The sequence below is a fragment of the Globicephala melas genome, chromosome 12 (assembly GCF_963455315.2).
Source record: "Globicephala melas chromosome 12, mGloMel1.2, whole genome shotgun sequence".
NCBI lineage: Eukaryota > Metazoa > Chordata > Mammalia > Artiodactyla > Delphinidae > Globicephala > Globicephala melas.
In genome coordinates this window covers 3,123,575-3,140,110 of record NC_083325.1, presented here as the reverse complement: position 1 = coordinate 3,140,110, position 16,536 = coordinate 3,123,575, and the positions used below count along the sequence as shown (strand labels likewise).

The window sequence follows — 16,536 nt, the reverse complement described above, 5'->3', positions numbered from 1 at the left end:
GTTAGGGAATCTTAAAGTTTTAGGAATTAAAACAGATAAATGTTTAAGCTCCCAAACGAGTAGGTGAGCAGGGCTTCTCTTAGTAACATCATCACTCACGTCACTCACCTGCGCAGTCGTGTCAGGCAGCGTGGGCCTGTGATGTGCCAAAGACAGTTCCTTAGGTTCCATACTGACCTCGGTGTCCTTGCTGGAGATGGCGGGGTTAGATTATCAGCCTCTAAATTTTCTTTAGCTCTTATAATATAGCTATTATTTATAACATCGTTGACTCTTGAACAATGTGGAGGTTGGGATTTTCCCAGCACAGTGGAAAATCTGAGTACAACCTTACCGATGGCTCTTTGTATCGAGTTTCCTCATCGAGGGGTCCGACCACTGTGGATGGTGTAGGTCTGTAGTATTTACTGTTGAAAAAAATCCACGTGTCAGCAGGCCTGCACAGCTCAAACCCATGTTGTTCAAAGGTCAGCTGTAGTACTACTTTTGTAGCATCCCTGTTTTTTATTTGGTTCCTTTGGAACATGTGTTCAAAGAAAACAATATTAGATTTAGGTCGTTTCATACCTGTTTTTATCGTAGGACTTGTTTCATTCCTGTTGGAACAGCATCCCTGTTGAAGCAGTATTGTTACAAATTCCAGTTAACTCTGCCCTTCCGAGCTCTTGTTGTGTCCGTCCACACCAGCCTGGGCTCTCCGCTAGTGTGCAGTCCAAGGGGTAACATCCGCCTCTCAGCGTCACTGTGTGACGCTAACCTTTACTTGGGGGGTCCAGAAAGCTGCAGTGTCAGACCAAACAAGCAAACGCGATATTCAATATTCATCAGCTTTTCTAAGTAAAATTCATAAGAGCTATGAAGGCAAAAGCAGTCCCTTGTTTGTGAGTGAGAAGAAGGTCCAGGGCAGTCTGCCTGCTCCAGCCTCTGGTTCTGGCCCTGCCCGGACCGCATGGGTGCTCACTGGCTGTGGAGGGAAGCGGGCTTGACTGGTCTGTGGGGTGTCACCTGGCAGGACCCTGCAGCCGAGGGAAGTGCAGGCAGAGTGCGTGTCTCAGTGGGAAAATGTCGAGTGTGGTTTCAGTGACTTTAAAACTCACGGCGTCAGGACAAGCACAAACCTCATACAGATACAGCATCGTACACTTTGCCTAGTGACCCCAGCGGCACTTGATAGTTGCTTGGGAAGACCTGTTAATATTGCATCTGATCATTGAATCCGGAGAGGTGGATTCAGTGGGTTAAAGGAGTTCTCCCAGCTTTGACTTCGTTATGAGGTTATGGTCAAGCCTCACAAAATTCTCGGGAGACGAGCAGGGTCAGCACACAGCTGGGGTGTGCTGTTGTGCCCGAGCAGAAGAGGCCTGACCCTGCTCTCACAGCATCTGAGTGGCGGAGACGCTAGCGTTTCTGCGTCTGGTGTGGGTCTCACACACGCCCAGAATGTGAGCAGCCTGTAACGTTGTGTATCTTCGCAGTGAACCTAACTCCACCTCTCGTGCTGTGCCTTAGAGAACAGCTGATGTTCCCTTTCCACTTCCTCGACCGGCTTGGAGAACACGACGTGACCTGCACGGTGTCGGGGGGCGGGCGGGCGGCGCAGGCGGGGGCCATCCGCTTGGCGACGGCGAGAGCCTTGTGCAGCTTTGTCACCGAGGACGAGGTCGAGTGGATGCGCCAAGGTGCGAGTTCGGGTCGGGGGGCGGGGGGACGGGGGACCCTCGAGTCTGCATCCGTCTCCGTTTCGTGTCGGGCACGTGAGCGGTGGCTTTTGTTTTATTACAGAAATTTGTAATCGTTATTCGATTTAATGATGGAACCCCTAAGGTGTCTCTCTCCAAAGTTATTGGAGATTCCTTTTCCACTGTGATACTAGTTCGCATCTCATCTCCCTTACTCTCTGTGTGGCCCTGTCGCCTAGCCGTGACTTCCGGAGTCTGCACAGGGGAGAAGGGTTCTACGGTCAGTATGTGCGTTAGGGCCCCGCGTCCGCATTCCACAGTCAGTCGGGGCAGCCCTAGCTGAGGGGTGTCTTCCCACCATTCGTGAAGGAGGAAAGCACTGCGGGCACTGCCGACCGGCTGTGTGGCCTCAGCAAGGCCCCCGGCGCCTCTGGGTCCGGGAGCCCCTCTGGGCAAGTGACGCGGGCCCTGCCCCTGCCCTCCCACTGCGCCGCTGGGGTTCTGATCCCACGCTGCAGATAGGGCCACCCGCAGCTTAGGCAAGTGAATTGTTTTAAACCTCTAAGAATCCATTTGCTTATAAACAGTTCACCATTTTGTAGGACTCATATCTAGTCATTAAAATCATTTGATAGGACCTCACTTAACAATCCTGCTAGTTTTGAGTTTCTGTGCATATTGAAAAGTAATAAAGCATCATTACTTATCACTTAAACTAGAATGTAGACAGGTCTTGTTTGCCTTCCACACAAAACGTTGTGTTATTCCACACCCCCTAAGTACAAGTAAATGCGAGAGCTGTGGGTACATGACAAGCGTAAAATGTGAATTTTGCCTATGCCGTGTGGCCATTGAAAGTACCTTAATTAAGGACAGAAGCCTCGCATACAGTGACGAGAAGCGCTAGTGCTGGAAAGGTGAAAAAGACAAACTCCGGTCTGTTTACGTATTTATAAACAGTTAAAGAGTTTTCTCGTCGCTGGTGTTCTTGTGGTCGTTACCAACACCCCACACGGGCCACCACTGGGCACTCCCATCGGGGCCGTACGCTGAGAGTGACTTGTTTATTGCTCAGAAGTTGTAATTACTCCTGATGGTGGGAGACCGGGAGCTTCCAGTCTAAACTGACTTTACTCTTCTGGAACCAACGCCTTGTGCTGAGAACACAACTCTAAAACCTTTTTTAGATTCTGAAACAAAGTACCAAGAAATATTATTATCACACAAATTAGAAAAATAAGTTTCTTTTCTCAGATATGTTTGATAAGTCATATGCTATGTGTCGGTATATTCACGGGCACTGTTACTGTGTGGTGTCCGTATACTTCCACACACTTCGCCACCCAGGAAGTTTTGCTTTTCTCCCTCTTAAAACTTTCACATCTGTAATAGTAAGTGTGCCGGGCAAGTTCCCTGGCAGTGAGTAGCGACTGGCACAGCAGAGCAGCTTTGTCTTAAGTTGAACAAGTTTAAAAACCAAAAGGGAGTCGTATCTCTCATAGGAGAAGAAAAGCAGACTCAAGCAATGTACCTGGTGTTTGTCTCGGAAGCTGGGAAGATAGCTTAGGAGAGTGAAAGCGGACTGCTGTCCTGAGTTGTACACGAGGCTGGGAACTGCTTGTGGGCCTGGGCGCTCTTCCTCTGACGGCAGGAGCTGCCGGTTCAGGCGCTTCTCCTGCCTTCCTGCGATTTCCATGGTTCATAAAGGCATCTCTTTTTATGCTGCAGCGGGACTGCTTACTGCCGATCCCCGTGTCAGAGAGCGGAAGAAGCCGGGCCAGGAGGGAGCCCGCAGGAAGTTCACCTGGAAGAAGCGCTGAGTGTCTGGGCGGGAAAGGAGGGGGCCTGTGCACCTGGCACGCGGCGGACGCGCAGGAGGCAGGCGCTGGCCGGGTGAAGCAGCACCGTCACACGTTGGAGTTGGGAGCTGATTTATGCTAAATGCAATGTCGTAAAGGTTACCTTCTCAAAATCATTATTTAAAACTGTTTAGCTTTGTTCTGCTGCTTTACTTTTAAAACTTTTTCAGAAGAGAGCTTTAGAAGCATAACTCAGAATCTTGGCACATTCGACCTGAAAGGAGCATTCAGCAAAATCCAATCAAGAGACCGCCTTTTGCGGACGGAAAGGCCCAGCCCCACACATCTGACCCAGCAGAGCCGCGCTGCTAACTTAATGACAGGACGGACTTGGACTCACTCGTTTTCCCAGAGAGCAGTTGTTACAACATATCTTCCAAAACTGAGGGCTGAGGGTCCTTGTTGAGAAGAGTGAAGCCCCTGGAGCGTCTTTGTCAGGAGTCCAGCTGAGCCTCTGCGGAGGACAACAGGCCAGTCCCCCCTCCAAGCCCCCGGCAACCACCATTCCACTCTCTGTTTCTGAGTGTGACTTTTTTTTTTTTTTTAAAGATTCTACGTATAAGTGATACCACGCCTGAGTTTGCCTTTCTCTTTCTGGCTTATTTCACTTAGCATAGTACCTTCCAAGCTGGGTACAGACTTGCGGTTACAGTATGAATTAGTTCTGAGGATCTGGCTTTAGCGTGTCTGTGAAACCTTGAAGTAGTTCCAGGGTTCTATACATGCGTCACTTTTTCTGGGCTACATAGTTCCATTGCTCTCACAAGATGCCCAGAGGGGTCCCTCCCTATGATACTGAGAACCACGGGCATGAGGAGGGTTTGGGGGGGGGTTTAAGGACAATAAGTCCGCCCTTTGTGTGCAGCCCTAGATCCAGCAGGCGAAGCAGACACCATGGTGAGATCTTGGGCCTGAGCTGGTGGGAGCAGGGGTCAAGGGTATTGGTCATAATCTTTGTCTGGCTAGGAGGAGGGTTACATGAGTGTCCACTTTACTGTACCTTTCGAATGTGATACGTGTGATTTTTATTATGAACCATTTTACGATAAAAGTGAATGAAAGACTACCGTGAGTTGGGGTGTAGGGATGTAGTTGGAAGCCCTCGAGAACAGTCTCCGGGGCTTATGTGTGACCTCGGGCAGCTGACCTCCTCACAGCTGGGTGGTCGCTTGTGAGGAGGGGAGCACAGCAGCCCCTGTCCCAGGGTTAGAGGGTTCAGTAAACTCCACAGGAGCCGCGGAGCCCAGAGCAGGTCCCCTATCAGTGTGGGTTGTGATTTTCCTCAAGAAACCCCTCCTTAACCACTGTCATTTGCTTAAACCCAAGTGCACAGGACCTCAGTTGGACAAGGGAAGGAGTGGGGGTCATGGTGTAAGCAGGCAGTTTCCTTGAAAATGAATGACAGTTCACTACCTTGACTCCTCAGAAGAAACAGAAACACGATGCTGTACGTGGGGTAGCTGCGTGCTGTAGACCGAGTGTTTCCATTATCTGTTAAGACGTCCAGGCTACACTCGATCCAGCAGCCCCACTGACACAGATGCTCAGCCCTCACACCACGGGAGGCGGCAGCCGCGAGGAGCTCTCAGTGTTTGTAAGGGAGGGCCAGCACCTCGTGTTTGCACGAGTGTTGATGTCAAGCGCCTCTACCAGGAAGCCTGTGACCCATTCCTCCAAATTAACAGTCAAGGGGCCATAAAAATCATCATCATCTCACGGAAATACTGCCACCTTCTTTGGTGACCAACTTTGTGAGCTACAGAAGACGTTCTTCTTATTGTAAGCCTTTGGTTAAGACACCAGGAACGCATTACTGAAAACTGAAAGTAATCTTTGAGCACTAAGCTATAAAAACTGCTGAGCTTCAACACTGAGCAAAATATTGTCAGAATTTTTTTCTGTCATTTCTCGGAAAATATAAATTACTATAGAGGTGCAAAATGTGGGGAAAAAACAATTCAAGTCATATCAGTGTATTCCTTCCTTCAGCACAGGACATTAGCTTTTTAAACTAAATAATAACATTTATAATATATATTTCAAAAAAGGAACCATAAGGTAGAATTAGGTATTTCATTAGAATCAGAAGGTATTTAAAGGCCATGATTTTTGGAGTGAAGGCCTGCTTTAACCATGTGTTTCCAGACGTCTTGGGGCCTTGCTGCCTGGAGGGAGGGCCCCTCCCAGGGTTAGCGGGTCCCTGGCCACAGTAAACCACGTGCCTGCCGCGTGCCTTTCAGGCAGTCACTTGCTGGCCTGTTGGCCTCCTCTACCTGATCCTGATAAAACCTGGGTTTTACGCAGGGCCTCAGCCTTTCAGGCACTGTTCCTGCAGTAGCAGAATACGGGGTCCTAGTCTTGCTGTGTTAGTGCTTTTTCTTACTTAATTTTTATTCATCAGACATTTATTTAACAAGTTATAAATACAAACCAGACAGGTTCCTTCTAGGAAATTTTCTTTAACGGATGGGAGGAGACCCCTTTAATAAAGTAGTAAATTCCTGTTACTTTTCATGAAATCACTGCTACTTTAGCTTTAACAAAAGTTAGGACCACTTTTGGATCTTCTATGAAAACTGTTCATGAGAACTCCAAATTTATTCCTTTTTCATTTTCCCAAGACTTGATGGTACTTCTCTTAAAAATGATTGAAACCTCCGCGGGGGAGCCAGCCTCACGGTGTGAGGTCCTTCTCTCCAAGTCGAGAATGCAAGGTTCACACAAACTCTCCTGATGGCATTCGAACCCTGTAGACTTCTCCGCCGAGGACACCGTCGTCCCTGTTCCCGCTCGGGGTCCCCCACTATTACACTGAATTTTGTATTGCCTTGAAGTGAGGGGAGGGTGGTAGAGGAGAGGCGTGTTTCACGGCGATTTGCAGATAAAGGAAAGGGAGCTGGACACTGCACATCGGTAGGTGGTTGTGTTTGGCTATGTGAGGACCTGTCGGTGGCAGGTGGCAAGAACCCCAGACCTGGGCTGTCTTTACACTGAAAAGGGGGACTTATTGGGAGCCTCTCAGGATTTCTGGCCTGGGCGGACATCCTGCAGGATGGGGGCCGTGTCCCAGGTCTCCCGGGCGCTCGGCTCCCAACCTGGCCTCTCACTTCTCGGGGTTCTTCCGACAGACTAGGGAGCTGGGGCCACTTCGGACCAAGGGCAGCTCCCACGGCAGCAGTGGTGGAGCGGGCGCAGGGGCAGTCCTAGCAGACAGCAGGTCCCGTCCCTGAAGGTGGGACTTGTGCCCCAGGGTCAGGCCTGGGTCGCTGCAGAGCTGTGCAGAGTGGTCGCCGCCGCAGCTGTCGGGGCCCCTCACCGCTAAGGAACGCTGGCCTCCACCCGCCTCCTCAGGCTCAGCCCTGCCTGCAGAGCCCCCCAGCCGCGCCGCCCCTCCGCTGCCTGGTGCCCGTGAGCGGCCCGGCCACTGTCCCCAGCACCCTTTCCTACCTGCCGTCTGTTCCTCCCCAGCCCGAGCTCGCGGGCGGTGCGGGTCTGTGCGTGTTTCTCCCCGCAACAGAGGCAGCGGGAGGATTCTGCTGTCTGTGCCCAGCGCCCCCTCACGCCAGGTTCGGGAGTCAGCATTCCCCCTGGGGGAAGGACGCCACTACCAACCCCTCGCTCAGACGTTCCGATAGCTTGGGAGGTGGGCTCTGCCTGCTCATCTGCCTTGCACGTCCGGATTCTTCCACCAGTCCCTGGCGTCTTTACTGCTGGCTCCTCTGGTTCCCCCAGGAAGGGGGTTACAAAAAGTAGTCAACAGAGTTTTTGTCCTCAAAGCTTAGAATTTGCGTCTCTAATTAGAAAAACAACAAACACAGGGAAAACAATTAGAAGGCAATTAGGTCCTGCTGAGAAGTGTTGACAGCAGTAATGACACGGAGCTGAGGACGGGACCTCACCTGGCAGGTCGGCCGGGAGCTTCTGCGAGGCCTGGGGTGACACGTGCTCTGGAGACCACCGCCCTCCACCCACACCGAGCCTCCGCCCTCTGGTCTGAAAGGTGGGGGCAGGATCCCTGCTTTCCAGGGCTCCGCGGACCACTCAGAACTGGGGTGAGACACCTGGCAGTTTCCGAGACAGCAGGTCCTGGTGACTCTCCGTTGCCAGCGTCGACCAAAAACGTCAAAACTGTCTCGAGGAGGACGTGGGCCCTGCCCGGTGGGCAGCATTCAGAGATTGCGCCCCAGTTACTCTTGGTAGCCGCCCCCCTGCACATCCCCCGGGGCCTTGTCTTCCTGAGGGAAGAAGTGACAGGAAGGCAGTACCAGCTGCGTGACGGTCTGAGCTGCGCCGTGGGCATCCCTGCATCCCTGAGACGGGCTGGCTTAGCCGGCCTGGCTGGAACTCCTGTGGACGTTCCCTCTTCCAAGGGCCCTCCTGGACCTGGCTTCTCTTCTCCCCAGCCGGCTGCCCACGGGTGGTGACAGGAGCGTCAGCCAGCTGCAGCCTGACACCCGGGTGCTGGAGGCTTTCTAGAAACATCTCTGCACACGAATACCGCTCAAGCTAGAGGGCCTCCCATACATCATCAGCGCTGGTTCTCTTTCAAGATGATGCGAATGTAAACTATGTAAAAATTCTCATCCATGTTGGAGCAATGGAATTAGGTGAAAACAAAGGCTCCTCACCCTGGAAAGGCAGCGTATACGAGAGTACCATCCTGTAATGCTGAGGGGTTCACGGAACCCCGGAAGTCCGTTCCTGGCCTGAGGGTCTCCACAGCGCCTCGTTGAGAATGCCCATTCAGTTCATGACAAGGATGGGACGAATTCAAAACTTTACGGTCATCTCAATTTTAGTTTCTGGGTTTCTTGTTCCTACCTTGAAATTACTTGTTTAAAGAGCATAGTGGGCTCGTTTTGGTCTTTATATATAGGCTTCCTAAACATAAGCTCCAGTATCATCGTGTGGGATGGGATGGGCGTTTCTGACTGCCTGTGCGGCATCGCCCTCTGAGGTCTCCCCTGCCAACCACCCTCCTGCCCTCCCTGCCCCTCCTCTCCCTGTCCACCCCCTGCATTGGGATCTGCGGGGTCCATAGGGCAAGGGGCCAGCCCGCCACCGTCATCTTGCCCTCATGTCCACATACTGCCTCAGAGACTCCCCGGCATGTTGGGAGAAATCACTTTGGATCTCAGAGGGTTTGCAGGGAGAATCTGGAGACCTACAATAAGCCACCCAAACTCCGAAGCGGATCTTTAAGTTACAAACTTAGCTGTCCCCACAGAGTGGAACCCACTCGTGGGTCACACAGATGAGAATTGAGATGTGCTGCTGGGCAGAGTGCATGACAGGGCGGTTCGAGAGGTGACAGACAGGAGTGGCTCGGAGGGAATGGATGGGTATTTCTAAAACATCTAGTGTGTGGCTGTTACTACTCATTTCATCGTAGTACCAGGTCTTTCAGAATATTCTTCAATGCTTTACTTAACTTCAGAGCTCAATAAATAGAGTAACAATAACTTGCTTGTGGTGTAGGAAATCTGTTTCCTTTCAATTAGAAAAATTAAAAAATGTGAACATTGAATAGTCTATACTTTTAGTCTAATCAGGCGAGTGAACCCTAGCCTTAATGTTAAGGCGCTGCGGGCCGCCAGAAAGGAATGCTGCCTGCCCGTACCCTGGTTTTAACCCAGTGAGGTAAGCCCTCGGGGTTGGACCTCTAACCCACGGAACTGTAAGGCAGTAAATTCGTGCTGTTTTCAGCCATTATGCTTGTGGTTGGTTACAGCAGCCATAGAAAAGTAATGCAGGGGACTTCCCTGGCGGCCCAGTGGTTAGGACTGCACTTCCAATGCAGGGGGCATGGATCCCTGGTTGGTTGGGGAACTAAGATCCCACGTGCCGCGTGGCACAGCCGAAAGAAAGAAAGTAATAATAGGTGTGAGCATAGGTTATTGTCGGAGATGAGGCTGGCGCAGGAACTCAGAGGTCCCCGAGCCAGTCAGGAGGCAGGGCTTCTGGAAGAGATCTGCGCACTGAATCCCCGATGGAGCTCAGGGGACAGCCTTCCCTTAGGACGTTTCTGTAGCCAGTGCCCGAGGGAAGGCTCGTTGGGGCAATTTTACACCGTCTAATGGCTCTGCCTGCGAAGACTTGCTTATTTGGGGAAACATATTCTGGGATGTGCGAATTCTAAACCAAAAAATGAAAGTTTATTTTCCCACACACGTTACTCTGTGCACCTCTCTCCTGGACCGCTGGACTGGGCGTGGCTGCCTGGAGCCGGCTGGGTTTCAGGATGTGCCCTGCCTGGGGCCTTGGTAGCACTTCCAGCCTAGCTCCCGGGCGCAAAGCGGGCTGACGCCTTCCAGAGCGAAGGCGCGGGGTCCCTCGCAGAGCCCTGCGCTCTTCCATTTACCCAACAGATGCTGATAGACGCAGCCCCACGGTGAGGGCTGAGGAGGTTTAGGGACCAGAAACAAAAGCTTGCATGCCGGCTGGGGAGACGATGAAGTGTTACGTGGCTGGCCTTGCGCGTGGTGGAGGGTGCCCTGGAGCAGGGAAGGGGGGTTGGGACTGGCACAGCGGGGGGGGGGGCAGCTGTTGCAGGGAGCCGTGAAGGCAGCAAGGAGTAAGCATCTTACACTTGGCACCGGAGGGCCCCGGTCGAGGGGCTGGCCTAATGCCAAACCCCGGGAGCTGGCAGGTGTGGGCGGAGCAGAGGGAGGAGGATAGTGAGAGGACAGGGCAGAGCCGGGCGGGGTGACGGGGAGGGCTGGAAGGCCATGGTTTCCCTGGCAGCAGACGGGAATCACTGCACGTTCTGAGCGGAGGCTGGCGCGCCCTGTGTGTGCATCCGACCATCCTCGTGTTCAGGGGGCCTCGGGTGGAGCAGGGAATTCAGGCAGGAGGCAGTGCACCGAGTCAGGTGACGTAGCTGATGGCTGGGACCAGAATGCAAGAAGCAGAGCTGGAGAGAGGGCTCAGACCCTGGGTTTTGAAAGCTTAAGTCCAAGATCAAGTCCCTCGTGATGTATGTGAAGTGTGTGTCATCCCATCCCGTTACTTTGTCAGGGTGACCCGTAACTACCAGGCCAGTGAATGGTGTAACCCCTATGGCGGTCAGCTGAAGCGTAGTAACCCAATCCCGTGTGGAGGGAACATTTTGAAGGTTAATAATGAGGTGAGAGACAAGTGAATAAGAAAGAAGGGGATGTTTCATCAGTGTTCTAGATCGTGGTTCTCAGACAGGCGTCAGAGTCGTCTGGAGGACTTAAGACACGTTCCGGGCCCGCCCCCGCCCCCCCCCCCCGAGTTTCGGCAGGAGGCCTAGAGCAGGCATTTCTAGCTGAGTTTGCATGTCCAGCTAGTTCCAGGCGATGCGGCTGCAGCCGGTCCAGGGATCACACACAGGGAAACCCTGCTCCAGGTGTGAAGTGTCCTCCGGAAGGGGCAGCAGAGGGGAGCTTAGGGCTCTTTCCGTCCAGCTGTCACCAGCCAGAGGCTTCCCCAGGGAGGCCACGTGCGCGTGCTGGACAGTGAGAGACCACGGGCCCCAGGGGTCAGGGGCCGGACTCAGGGTCCCATTGGTGTGCAACCTCTGACACACACACCCCTTAACAGAGGTCCACAGAGGTTACCCTAATTGCTGGGTGAAAGGATTCCGAGTTTTTATTCATGCTAACGTGATCAGATACGGACTAGCTCTCATTCCTGAATTGTGTTGAGACGTTGATTCATTTGAAGTGAAAAAAGCAAGTGGTAACTATTTCTCTTCTATCAAAGAATATTCATGTATTACATGCCTGTGTTTGACTTATAAAATGTATTTGTGTCTAGATATCTTTATGCCCGTATTTGACTTATAAAATCTGTTTGTGTCCAGATATCTTTATGCAGTGAAATTATTGATTATTTTTTACTTTCTTCTTTCATGTGTGGTTTGAACTTTTTAAAGCTCATTCATAACTTTTATAACAGAAAATAGTGAATTTCGCCTTGAAGTGTCCAGATTTCTAGCGACTAGTACCCTGGTTTAACCACCAGGTGGAGTAGTTTACAACCGAATAGGCTACTCGGTGCAGAAAAGGCGAAGGGGGTGAGATTCCCGCCCTCTTCCCTAATTTCATCCAGGTGATTCCTGTACGCTGTAATGCCCCTTGGAAACATCAGGCATACTAATTATATTTTTAAATCTGTCTATTGCAGATGAATCTCTAAATTCTGATTTATGTTTCACATGCTTACATTTGAATTTATAATGATCTTACTTATTAAGTTGATTCCCTTTTATTATATTAATTTCAGGTGCACAACATAATGATTTGGTATTTGTACACAGGCACACCTCCTTTTATTGTGCTTCCCAGATATTGCATTTTTATATATGTATACAAATTGAAGGTTTGTGGCAACGCTGCATGGAGCAAGGCTGTTGGTGCCCTTTTCCCAAAGCATTTCCTCTCTGTGTATTTCTGTCACATTTTAGTAATTGTCGCAATATTTCAAACTTTTTCATTATTACCATATTTGTTAGGGTGATCTGTGATTAGTGATCTTTGACGTTACTATATTGTAATTGTTTGGGGGGCCCACGAGTCACACCCATGTAAGATGGTGAATTTAATGGATAAATGTGTGTGTGTTCTGACTGTCCACCGACCAGCTGTTCCCCGTCTCTCTCCCTCTGCCCGGGCCTCCCTGCTCCCTGACACACAACAGTATTGAAATTCGGCCAATTAATACCCTACCGTGGCTTCTAGTGTTCAGGTGAGAGGAGGTTCACGCATCTCTCACTTTAAATCAAAAACTTGAAATGATGAAGTTTAATGAAGAAGGCATGTCGGAAGCCAAGGCAGGCTGAAAGCTAGGGTTCTTGTGCCAGACGGTTAGCCAAGTTGTGTATGCAGAGGAAAAGTCCTTGAAGGAAATTAAAAGTGCTGCCCCAGTGAACACGCACAGACATAAGAAAGCAAACAGTGCTATTGCTGACGTGGCGAAAGTTGTAGTGTCTGGATAGAAAATCCTAACAGTCACAACAGTCCCTTAAGCCAAAGCCTACTCCAGAGCAAGGCCCTAACTCTTTAACTCTGTGAAGGCTGGGAGAGGTGAAGAAGCTGCAGAAGAGAAGTTTGAAGTGAGCAGGTATTAGTTCATGAGGTTTGAGGAAGGAAGCCGCCTCCGTAACATAAAAGTACAAGGTGGGGACTTCCCTGGCGGCCCAGTGGTTACGACTCCACGCTTCCGGTTCAGGGGGCGCGGTTTGATTCCTGGTCGGGGAAATAAGATCCCACATGCCACGCAGCGAGGCCAAAAGATCTTAAAAAATAATAAAAAATAAAAAGTGCAAGGGGAAGCAGCAAGTGCTGATGTAGAAGCTGCAGCGAGTCATCCAGAAGATCCAGCTGAATAACTAATGAAGGTGGCTACAGTAAGCAACAGATGCTGAGTGCAGGTGAAACAGCCTTCTACTGGGAAAGGATGCCATCTAGGACTTGCATAGCTCAAGAAGAGAGCTCAGTTCCTGAATTCAGAGCCTCGAAGGACAGGCTGACTGTCTTGTTAGCGGCTAGTGCAGCTGGTGACCTTAAGTTGAAGCCAGTGCTCACTCACCATTCTGAACATCCTCGGGCCTTTAAGAATTATGCCTGTGCTCTGTAAGTGGAACATGACAACACATCTGTTTACAACATGCTTTACTGGATACTTTAAGCCTGCTGTTGAGAACTACTGCTCAGGAAAAAAAGGTTCCCTTCAAAATACTACTGCTCGCTGACAACGCACCTGGTCACCCCAGAGCTCTGATGGACGTGGAAAATGAGATTAATGTTGTTTTCATGGCTGCTAACACAGCATCCGTTCTGCAGCCCATGAATTACTCAGGGAGGAATTTTAACTTTCGAGTCTTACCATTTAAGAAGTACATTTATAAGCCTGTAGATGCCACAGACAGGGATTCCTCTGATGCATCTGGCCAAGTCAACTGAAAACCTTCTGGAAAGGATTCATCATTCCAGACGCCATTAAGAACGTTCCTGATTCATGGGAAGAGGTCAAAATATCAACATTAGCAGGAGTTTGGAAGAAGTTGATTCCAACCCTCATGGATGACTTTGAGGGGTTCGAGACCTCAGTGAAGAAAGTAACTGCACATGTGGTGGAAACAGCAAGAGAACTAGAATTAGAAGTGGAGCCTGCAGATGTGACTGAATTGCTGCCATCTCATGAGAAAACTAACGGATGAGGGGTTGCTTCGTACGGATGAACAGAGAAAGTGGTTTCCTGAGTTGGAATCTACTCCTGATGAAGATGCTGTGAAGATTGTTGAAGTGACAATAAAGGATTTAGAATATTCCATAAACTCAGTTGATGAGGCAGCAGCAGGGTTTGAGAGGATTGACTCCAATTTTGAAAGAAGTTCTACTGAGGGGAAGATGCTATCAAACAGCATTGAAGGCTGCAGAGAAATCGTTCAGGAAAGGAAGAGTCGTCAGTCGATGTGGCAGACTTACTGCTGCCACCCCCCAGACCAGTCAGCAGCCATCAGCACCGAGGCCAGACCCTCCAGCAGCAAAACGATCAGGCTCGCTGAAGGCTCAGGTGATGGTTAGCGATTTTTAGCAATACAGTATTTTCTAATTAAGGCATGTGCATTTATTAGACATAATGCTACACTTAGTAAAGTATAGCATAAACATAACTTCTGTATGCACTGGAAAACCAAAAATTTTGTGTGACTCGCTTTACTGCAATATTCGCTGCACTGCGGTGGTCTGGAACCGAACCCACAGTATCTCCGAGGTCTGCCTGTATATTGCAGAATGGTCACCATAGTAAGTCTGGTTCACATCTGTCACCATGCATAGTTACCAGGAAAATTATTCTTCTTGTGATGAGGATAACTTGAGTCCTCTTATGAAAGGTGGATTGCTGGAAAAGACCAGAAGCCGAGTCACAGGATTTGGCAGCAGTGTCTTGCAGGGAGGGAAGGAAGATTCCTGCAGACAGGAGGCCGGACACCCCTGCTTCCTCCTCCAGCCGCTGCCCCTGGGATAGACTGGCTCCCGTTTGACTGCGAGTTGCTATTTCAAAACATACATTTACATCAGTGTTTTGAGTATTAATAAACTCTCTAAATGCTAGTTTACAAAAAAAGGAAAAAAGTGGAGAGAATTTAACTCAAAATAGTGGAAGACCACTATTAAGAGACTGAGAAGCAAAACCAACGCGTTTGGGACGGGGCGTTCCATCCTGAGACTGAGGTGCCGGGGGTGGGAGTGGATGAGAGCGTGTGGGTGGCCCCCAGGGACCTGCCCGGTGGCGCAGGCACTGTGTGGGCCACGTGCTGGCTACGGGCTTGGCCAGGACGGCCCTCTCTCCCCTTCCCCGCCTTCCCCACCCTGGCAGGACATGCAGGCTGAGTTTAGCCAGCACGTTCCTGTCAACAGCATCCAGGTGCGCTGTGGCCTGCGGGGTGACCCAGGCTGCCACGGGACCAGGGGGACCACCCTGGTCGTAAACACTCACCCTCCACGCCGTGGAGTGCAAGGGTTCCAGTGGAATCGCTGTATCACGTGGAATTGCTGTATCACATAAACTCCATCTTCTTTTCTTTTTTTTTTTATAAATTTATTTATTTTTGGCTGCGTTGGGTCTTCATTGCTGTGCCCGGGCTCTCTCTAGTTGCAGTGCACGGGCTTCTGATTGCGGGGGCTTCTCTTGTTGTGGAGCATGGGCTCTAGGTGCGCAGGCTTCAGTAGTTGTGGCACGCGGGCTCCGTAATTGTGTCTCGCGGGCTCTAGAGCACAGGCTCAGTAGTTGTGGCTCACGGGCTTAGTTGCTCCGCGGCATGTGGGATCGTCCTGGACCAGGGATCAAACCCGTGTCCCCTCCATTGGCAGGCGGATTCTCAACCACTGCGCCACCGGGGACGTCCCAACTCCATCTTCGTAGACCTCCGTACCGTCAGAGGATGGAGGGGAAATACGCAGCTGTGTTCTCTTTTCCATAGGCTGATAACTAAGAAGATTCAAGGCTGCTTTTCTGTTGTTCTAACTAGCGCTGTAGCATTCAAAGTGAGTTTACCAAATGCAGAAAGAAAACAACCCACCCGTAATCTTACCATTATCCACAACCAACAGCTAGTAGCGTTTTTTAGGAATTCTGTTATGTATATTTTCACGTGAAAGCACATTTTACATCATGGTAATTAGAACATACATACCATTTCAAAACTGATTTCCATTTACTATCATATGACCACTTTGAGCTTCATAATCATCATTTTAATGACCTCAGAATATTCCATCCATCGAGCATATGTTTCCCAATTTACTTAACTGGTTTCCATACCGTTAGCCACGTGAGCTTTTAAAAAATAATACCGTAAATACTGTACGACCAGCATACTTGCTTTTTCTTTCATTTGTCCTTAGGGTCAATTCCCAGAACTAACTTTATCAAGTCAGTGGCACGAACTGACTTTATACTGGTAGCCAGTGACTCCGTAGAGCCTCTGCCGTTTCCGGGGCGCGTGTGCCAGCCCCACGGCCAAGATCAGCGCCGAGCATTCCCTTTTCAAGAGCTCCAGCTTTTCCAGGGTCTCTGCCCAGTGGATGCCCAGCCGTTCCTACTGCCCCTGTCTGTTCTCAGGTGGCCCCCTCTGCTGGGGGTGAGTCTTGTCTGGTCACCCCGTCCTCCGGCCTCCCAGGCCTGGGATGTCTGCACAGTTCCTTTCCTCGGTGGGGATGTGCCTGCTGTCCCCAGGGCCCCTCAGCAGCCCCTGCCCTCTCCCCCTCATCCCGGCACCTGTCCACACCTTTCCGTACCCCACATCCACTCCACTCCGCCAGGCTCAGCCCAGGGCGGTTCCACCACATTGACCGATCGGCTCTTGCCAAGGTCACCAGTAATGTTAACTGCAGAAGTCAGGGACATCTTTCAGGCCCCTTTCATTTGGTCTCTGTGAAGCACTGGACCCCATCCCTCTGGAAACTTTCTCACCGCCTTGGATCCCACATCCTCCTACCCTTCTGACGCTTCTCTGTAAGTGTCCT

At 50.7% G+C, this 16,536-nt stretch overlaps 2 protein-coding genes across 2 annotated transcripts in view; both read left to right on the top strand.

The window, feature by feature from the left end:
* Window positions 1-4,602, top strand: part of MRPS9 (mitochondrial ribosomal protein S9) — a 41,690-nt gene extending 37,088 nt beyond the window's left edge. The window contains exons 10-11 of the mRNA XM_030845050.2: window positions 1,510-1,679; window positions 3,408-4,602. Coding sequence (XP_030700910.1) covers window positions 1,510-1,679; window positions 3,408-3,499 — 262 coding nt within the window. The 3' untranslated portion in view covers window positions 3,500-4,602. The remainder of the gene's footprint in view (window positions 1-1,509; window positions 1,680-3,407) is intronic.
* Window positions 1-16,536, top strand: part of GPR45 (G protein-coupled receptor 45) — a 92,463-nt gene that overhangs the window by 2,527 nt on the left and 73,400 nt on the right. The window lies entirely within an intron of this gene.